The 9,254-nt window shown below is 36.0% G+C and overlaps 1 protein-coding gene across 1 annotated transcript; it reads right to left on the bottom strand.

Annotated features, from left to right (window-relative positions):
• Positions 1 to 353: 353 nt before the first annotated feature.
• On the bottom strand, positions 354 to 7,280 carry LOC137032463 (tripartite motif-containing protein 16-like). Its single transcript, XM_067404227.1, has 2 exons — positions 7,274 to 7,280; positions 354 to 1,138 (listed from the first exon to the last, which is right to left on the bottom strand). The coding sequence occupies exons 1-2, from the start codon at positions 7,278 to 7,280 to the stop codon at positions 609 to 611; spliced, it is 537 nt and encodes a 178-aa protein (XP_067260328.1). The 3' UTR covers positions 354 to 608.
• Between the last annotated feature and the right edge of the window lie 1,974 nt (positions 7,281 to 9,254).

Raw genomic sequence — 9,254 nt, 5'->3', positions numbered from 1 at the left:
TCATTATTCGATACACTGATTTATAATGCTCCAATACTTTCTGAAGCAGTGTTTTGAAATCGGCCATCACTAAATAAGTCGTTATTTTGGGTTTTTTTTGGCACACCAAAAATATTCTTGCTTTATAATATTAATATTGAACAACTGTACTCACATGAACTGATTTAAATATGTTTTTAGTACCTTTATGGATTTTGACAGAGGAAGTGTCATTGCTCCCTATGCAGACCTCATGGAGCCATCGGATTTTAACTCAAATATCTTAATTTGTGTTCTGAAGATTAACAAAGGTCTTACGGGTGTGGAACGACATGAGGGTGAGTAATAAATGACAGAATTTTCATTTTTGGGTAAACTAACTCTTTAAGTGTTTATATATATACAGAAATATCCAGGGTGCGAACGGTCCTGTTCATGAATCAGAGGATCAGGCTTGCGTGATAAGGGAGCTGCCAGCACTGAGATTAAAATGATAGCCTACAGTTAAGCAATATCACATGTTTTCCCCAATATTAGCAAATGAGAACAATAAATCAAGAACAATATTAATTTTGAGTGAGTTTTAAGCACAACATTTTTAATATTTTTTGTGTCTCCTCAGCAAATTGTTAAATCTGACACAGAGACAGTGAGGAATCAAAAACCCTGAATCCAGCATAGAGGGGTTCAGTGAATGTGGTGTTGAATGTGTGTAAGTGTGTGAGTGTGTGTGAGTCAGAGACGCTGAAGAAGGACACAGTGCCGGTCGACACGTCCACATACACTCCTACTCTATTAGACAGCGGTGAAGGGGCTGGTATGTTTTTGTTCACATTATTGTGCCAGACAGTGAATCCATTAGCAGAAAAGTACAGATTCCAGGTTTTATCACTGTATCCAAACCAACAGTTACTCCCTGCTTTCCTCTTGATTCCTTTATATGTCACTGCAATATCAGCCCCCATCCCACTCCGTTCAGCCTCCCAGTAACAGCGTCCAGTCAGACTCTCTCGACTCAGAACCTGTTCATAGAGCTCAAATCTCTCTGGATGATCAGGATAAGGTTGATGATCTTTCACGTGTGTGATCTTTCTGTTGTCCTCAGACAGGATGAGTTGAGTGTGTGCTGTGTTTGGATCCAAAGTGAGATTACACGCATCTGAACACAAGAGAGATTAGAATGAATGACAGTTTTACATCTCTCTCGCCCTTCTGTGTGTGTGTGTGTGTGTGTGTGTGTGTGTGTGTGTGTGTGTGTGTGTGTGTGTGTGTGCTTTTGTTTATATTACATTGTGGGGACCAAATGTCCCCATGATGTAATATAAACCTGAGTTCACCTACATCGTGGGGACCAGCCAGCGGTCCCCACAATGTAAATGGGTTTATAAATCATATAGAATGAGTTTTTGTGAAAAAGTAAAAGTTTGCACAGTTTCCTGTGAGGGTTAGGTTTAGGGGTAGGGGCAGGGTAGGGGGATAGAATGTACAGTTTGTTCAGTGTAAAATGCATTGAAGTCTATGGAAAGTCCCCACAATTCACAAAAACAAACATGTGTGTGTGTGTGTGTGTGTGTGTGTGTGTGTGTGTGTGTGTGTGTGTGTGCTTATTACTCAATCAAACAAATGGTGCTCGAGAGCAAAAGCTATTGTGATTAAAAAATTGAATTGAATTGAATTACAAAAATACATTTATTTCAAAATTCTTTGCAGTGTGAGTAAATCTTTGTTTTTCTTAGTTCATCATGCAAATTTGCTCTCCGTTCTCCTGACATTGTTTGCTTGCACGTTGAAAAGTTTTGAATTAAAGTGGAGCTTTATTCCACTAGGCGACATAATATCTAGGCACAAGGAGTTTGGTCATTTTTCAACTCGCAAGCAAAGGTTTTAGACGCGCAAACAATGACAGCAGAATGGAGAGCAAATATGTGCATGCGTGATGAAAACCACACCAAGAAAATCAAAGATTTTGTGTAGCATAGACAGCTACACAACTGAAACTTTGAAATTCAATCTGTTGATCATAGAAAGTGATCGTTTTTCTCTTTAGAAAAATGTGGACTAAACCACTCATTTCATATGAATTAGTCTTACAATCTCTTTATGAACTCATTGAAGCTTAAAAGTTTCAGTCATGTAGCTTTCAAATCAGGGTAATTAATAAGTAGTTCTTGTGTTTCTCTTTCCTTCAGTGATTATGCTTGTTAACAGCAGGTGTTCTTCACTAATACAAAATCATTATTCAATCACTTAATTATCTCATTACCTCAAACACTGATTAAGTGTTACATTAAACAGCCTGTAGTGTGCACACTAAGCAGTGTTCATTTCATCTGGGCAAATCCATGTGGGACCTACATGGAAACTGGGTGCAAAACTGGCTGGGTCCCAGTTAGATAGCCCAGGTCAAACCCATTTGGGCCCCACATGGCTCTGCTGGCTGGGTACGCAAGCTATGATGACTTTCACCTTGATAGTTTAGCGCGGATGTATACCTAGCCGAATTGACCCTTCGCAAAGACCCGCCCCCTTAGTTACTGTTGCTTTGTCTGTCAAGCCATGGCGCTGTGACGCCACACGCAGTGATAAATGCATCACGGAGCAAAGAGGACACTGACAACACGTCGACAGACAAGACAGAGCAGGTTACTTATGATATTAAACAAAGTCCCAGCTTTAAAACGGTGTAGTTTTTTTAAGAAATTCAAACAATAAAAACCGTTTTGTGGCTCTTTAATGTGTCGTGACCATGGTCATGACAGACTGCTGTAGCGCCTCAGCTCAAGAGGCTCGTAAACCGATCATCTCTTACTACGAGTCCATTTATAGCATTAAATAAACATGAATGAACATGAGAATCAATGTTGTTTCAAACGCGGAAAGATGTCAATATACACAGTTTTTCAAGTTTAACTCCACCGAGGTTAATCTTCTAACTCCTATCTGCTTTGTCGGACAAAATGGCGGATTACTTTTAGTCATTTGCTGCGTCCCAATTCGCCTACTTATACTACGCCCTAAAAGTATGTACTCTTTCTGTGAACAAAAAGTACTTACTTTTGAGTGTGTAGCAAAAGACTAGACAAGCTTTGGGACATACTATCACGTCATACAATTGCGTCTTTTCTCTCTGTCGCATCCAGTCACCGTAAACTGGCCTGTCAATCATCTTACATCCTCCACATTTAATTTAGCTAATTTCCTACCGTATTGGAGAGAAATGCAGCACGTTGATCTGCAGTCGCGAGTCTTTCATGTGGAGAACTCTCCTCATATTAATGCATAATGATGCATTTAAAAGTTAATGGCCAATCAGATATTTATAAAAGTCCACATTGGTATTTGCAGATGAAAAATAACACATATAACATTCAAATAAATATTTTCTATTAGTTTGAACTGATTATTAGTCACTCAAACAACCTCTCAGCGTCGAACGCGCAATGGGTTGTGGGCAATATTAGCCTCTATAGTGTGCATGAATCCACACTTTGAAAATCTACTGGAAATAGTAGACCATCCGGGGACTTTTGGCATACTCTTTTCAACATACTATGCTTTGGGACACACTTATTTTAATCTCACATACTATTTAGGATGGATAGTATGGACATTGGGACGCAGGGACAATTTGGGTATCTCACATATTCTGAATGTCTTTGGCAGAATTCAAATGAGCCATTTTAATCTAGATTAATCTAGATTAATCTAGATAAAAAAAATTAATCTATGCCCACCACTAATATATATATATATATATATATATATATATATATATATATATATATATATATATATATATATATATATATATATATATATATATATATATATATATATATATATATATATATTTCATAGCCTATATATCATTTCAAATCCATCCCATGTTGTCTAAAACAAAAGACATTTTTACATTCAATGTATCTAAGTTGTAGGCTTGGGGTAGTTGTGTGCAGCTGCAAAGTAAATTAATATTTATGAGATAAACTAATATTTCACGTGATGAATTAATGTCTACACAGAATTAAGCCCTGACTCTGCATCAGAACGATTTGTGTCAAGCCATTCACTAGTCTGGCTAGAATTCACTAGAAAGAGATGAAATGTAGAATAAACGCGTTAAGAATCCGTACAGCTGTAGAGTGAGGGACTTTTATTCTGTTGAGCAGAACCGATGAACAACTGATGACGACATGGTTTGACGTCTCGTTGACCAATCAGCGGAAAGAGGCATTTCATTCCCACCCACATGTAGAGATCGAATTTTCAAACTGCTTATTTGTTTCCAACCCCAGAACGAAAAAAGAAAAATCAAGCCAGTTTTTTGTTTTTTCGTTTTCATTTTAAAAATGAAAAACGAAAAAAAAAGTGTGGTTTTCTCATTTTTCTGGTTTCAATATCAAATCAAAACATGAATGAACGGAAGATACCCTGATTCTTTCAGGTCCGTGTACGTTTTGATAGTTTGTTTTCCAATTTGAAATGAAATAGGCAGAAACGAGAAAACGGAAAAACGAGATTTTGACTCGATTTTCGTTTTTTCGGGTCACGGATAGATCTGTCCCTCTATTGAAAGGGTCCGTGTACGTTTTGATAGTTTGTTTTCCAATTTGAAATGAAACAGGCAGAAACAAGAAAACAGTCGTTTCCCGTTTTTTCGATTGTTTCGATTGTTTCGAAAAAAACGGAAAAACGAGATTTTGACTCGATTTTCGTTTTTTCGGGTCACGGATAGAAAATGGAAACACGACTTCAAAACTCGTTTTCCACATGTGGGCGGTCATTACACGCCCCTTTCAGCCGATTTGTCAATCAAATCTGAGCCAGTGACGTCATCTTCAGTTCGTTCAACAAAATAACAGTCCTCTGCCGCTATATCAGCAAATGTCATAAATCGGCTTTCTTCTGTGCAACCTAACGCGTATTTCACAGAAATATTTATTTCAGAAATGTTAATCAGCACACAGACTGTTTGTAATGCTGTTTGTAGTTTAATATGCCTGGTGAAACTGCACTACCCACAGAGAGGAGCGGATGAAAAGCACAGATTTTAAAAATAAATAAATAAATAAAATAAAAAAAATAAATTTATTTTATTCTGTTTTGAATAAATAGAATAAATCACAATAAATAAGTAGTGTAAGCAATTTTGAAAAACGAACAATATCTCATCTCTCTTTATTTATTTTATATAGCCTAACATTGCCTGCTGAATATAGGCTAATGTTAATAACCCTTTGGTTAAAAGATTGAGGGAATATGTAAAGATCAAACATTAAAGATCAAAATTACAGCTACATAGCTATTTTAGTTATGACAAAAATAATATATAAATGTTAAGCCAAAACGAATTAATTTAAAGCAGAAACCGGCGTTATAACCTAGGCTACCTCTCTAATTTGACACAAATCCAAATGTTTCGATATTCACGATTTGGAGGCTAAACTATATTTATTTAAACGCTTTTATTGTACACAGACTACTTAAAATGAGTAGTATAACTTTTTATATATTTGGTTGAATGTATGTTATTTTGACAGTTAACAGGCTGTGATGTCAAGTTACTAAAACTGATGTTGTCTGTGCGCGAGGCGCCGACGCGTTCACTTGAATTTTCTTATAAAAGCGGAAACAACTTAAAATACTCAGACATTTATGGTCAAATATATGTAACACCATTCGAATCTGTGAAGAGTTAAATAGGCCTATTATTTTTGTACACTCACAATAAAAACAAAACATTGCTCGTAAAATAAACGAAATTTCCGTCTCGGTTTCCTTTCTGTGAACTTCTCAAAAAAGAACCGACACTCATATTGTCGCATTTTTTCCCCTTTCATTTTGGTAATATTTTAATTAAGTGAAATAAACTTCGTGCATAGACATAGGCTATTTATTCCTTTTATATAATTGAATCCTTTTTTTCCGTTCACAGAAGCGCGGCAGGTGCGTGATGATGATGAACCCTCATGTTCTGTGTTTATTCTGCTATTTGTTCATGTAGGCTAAAAGACATTTATCAAATTTCGTTTAATTCTAATTTAATATAATCTTGTCTGTTAATGAAACGATGATCACGTCAGTTGAAAGTCAGGGGGGAAAAAACAGAAATTATATTGACAAGCTAGGCAACAATAATTTTCGTTTAGTTTAAGTTTTTCAAAACATTCACAGAACTGCATACAGTAAATTTTCCCGCTGTTTAAGCCACGAATATTTACAAAATAAAATAATTACAAAGATAATAAAAGGAATGCGTCTGCTAAATGACTGAATTTAAATGTATAAAATGTAAACAAAACATTAAAATAAGAAAAAAATGAGTGCAGTTGCCACTGATCTATAATAGAGAATAGTCTATCATTATGTAGGCTATAGCCTATTGATCGGTGGTATAGCCCAAAGGATGTCATGCGCTTGGTAACAGATGTCGAGGCATTTACATTTTACATTTTAAAAACACAATGACAGCTTAAAAACAGACGTAATTAAATTTACTGTAGGTTTTTTAAACTTTTTTATCTGTGCAAACATATTTCTGTGAAATACGCGTTAGGTTGCACAGAAGAAAGCCGATTTATGACATTTACTGATATAGCAGAGGACTATTATTTTGTTGAAGGAACTGAAGATGACGTCACTGGCTCAGGTTTGATAGACCAATCGGCTCAAAGGGGCATGTAATGACCGCTCACATGTGGAAAACGAGTTTTGGAGTCGTGTTTCCGTTTTCTATCCGTGACCCGGAAAAAACGAAAATCGAGTCAAAATCTCGTTTTTCCGGTTTTTTTTAACAATCGAAAAAACGGGAAACGACTGTTTTCTTGTTTCTGCCTGTTTCATTTCAAATTGGAAAACAAACTATCAAAACGTACACGGACCCTTTCAATAGAGGGACAGAAAGCTCTCTGATTTTAACAAAAAGATCTTCATTTGTGTTCCGAAGATGAAGGAAAGTCATACGGGTTTGGAACAACATGAAGGTGAGTAGTTAATGACAGAATTTTCATTTTTGGGTGAATGACCCTTTGAGATGCAGATCAGTGTTCTGGGTTCTAAATGATCTTAATGATGTTAATCTGTATTTGAAGAGTTTGGTTCCAAAACGTGATAAACACCATTTTTAATTAAAAAAAAACTAGTTTCCACCACAGTCAGTATTGTATCTGGTCATTGTTGAAAAGTCAGTTATTAATTTTGCGCAAAATGCGATATCCGTTGTGTTATTCCATCATGTTTTCTCCCTTTCTTTCCAAAACGCGACAAACAACAGTCTCCTTTTTTCTGCAGATACCCGGCATCCTAGTTTTCCTTATCTACTTTGTACTTTGTGATCAACAAAAACAGAAAAATGTATAATTTTGACGGCATTGATGAACCTGTGGAGGTTTCTGCATTGGGGAAGAAACGCAAGTCATCAAAATGTAATCATTTACGTGAGGAGATTATAAAGATGAGGCGCTCGGTAAAGCTGTTGCTTGTTCCACGACAGCATCAAACTTCTGTCGCGGTCCACAAAACTGAATCATGGACAGTTTTTAAAAGCCGTTTTTAATACCAATGTACTCGGCAAATGTATTTATTTTAACCATGCGGTGGCGCCAGATACTCTTTAATCGGTAATGACAAACGGAGACATAATTCATTTATAACATTAAAGGGATAGTTCACCCAAAAATGAAAATTTCTGCTTACCCCCAGCGCATCCAAGATGTAGGTGATGTTTGTTTCTTCAGTAGAACACAAAAGATGATTTTTAACTCCAACCGCTGCGGTCTGTCAGTCACATAATGGGAGTCAATGGGAACTCGATCAATAAGAGTCAAAAAAACGTGCACAGAGAAATCTCTCGTTTAGTGAGGTCTGATCGGACTCTGACAACGGCAGTGATGTCTGGCGCTCATTGAAGTATAAGTGCGAGACATCACTGCCGTTGTCAGAACACGATCAGATCTCACTAACCGAATGCTGAACGCAGTTGGACATTGTGGTGTTTTAGAGGTAAAAAATAATATAAATACTGTTCGGTTTCTTGCACAAACCGATCGTTTCGTGTCTTAGGATATCAATGTGTCGTCACGAGCCACAGGGTTTAATTTGGATTTGTCTGTACACGTTTTTTTTACTCTTATTGATCGAGTTCCCATTCACTCACATTATTTGACTGACAGACTGCAGCAGTTGGAGTTAAAAATCATCATTTGTGTTCTACTGAAGAAACAAAGTCACCTACATCTTGGATGTGCTGGGGGTAAGCAGATAAACATCACATTTTCAATTTTGGGTGTACTATCCCTTTAACAAGATGACCCGTTGAATTCATTTTGGGAGCTACGGCTGAATGTATTTTAGTCAAATGCCTGTTTATAAGATTAGTGTTGGCAAAGTTCAGAGGCTGTCATATATGTGGATCAACTTACTTTCTTGTGTATTTTCAATATTAAAAATAACTTTTATATTGATGGATTAATTGCATTTTGAAAAAAAAAAAAAACATGTCATGGATTTATTGCATTTTGGGGGGAAAAATATTTTTTTTTTATAATAAAACTTTCAAAATCAATGAAACAGAAAATAGTGGTTTTCATCTTGCCACTTTCTTGGTAAAGAAAACATCTTTTTACTCAAATTAATCAAAATGGAGTTATTGTGTTTTGGAACCAAAGTCTTCATTTGGTTATAATACCAATTGAGTGATTAACATCATGTTAAGTTGAAATCTGCTCATTTACACCACACCTTTATCTATATATGGGCACTGTATGTTATTAATGTCAAATGATTGTTTATGGCGTGTATTTTTCCATGAATTGGAAAAATACTTTATTATAATTGTAATTTATTAATGTTGTACTTCATTAATTATTGTACTCATACAATGTACATCATTGAATTTACATCTGTGACCTATCACTCTGCCTCCAATACACAGTCTTATGCTGATTACCTGTCTCCACATTATTTGTGCTCTGACCAGTAATCAGGGGGTCTTACTTGTCCATTACCTAATCAGAACATAACAGTCCAAGATCCTCCTCTACAGATAGCATTCCTACTGGCTCCATGTATTCCAGCAATTCATGAAATGTGACACAAAAGACCCAACTACATTTATGTATGAAGGGTGTGTAGACAACTTAAAGCTGGTGTAGAAACCATTTAGTCAGTCAGTCAGCACTTTCTAATGTCCTGTTTTTACATTGAGCATAAACTCAAACTATTAAAAGATTAAAAGATTCATTCATAAACTGGATATCGTTATGACTGATAAGCAA

Source organism: Chanodichthys erythropterus, chromosome 12 (genome assembly GCF_024489055.1).
Source record: "Chanodichthys erythropterus isolate Z2021 chromosome 12, ASM2448905v1, whole genome shotgun sequence".
In the NCBI taxonomy this organism is placed as follows: Eukaryota; Metazoa; Chordata; class Actinopteri; order Cypriniformes; family Xenocyprididae; genus Chanodichthys; species Chanodichthys erythropterus.
The sequence above is the reverse complement of the archived record's forward strand: the minus strand, read 5'-3'. Positions and strand labels throughout refer to the sequence as shown.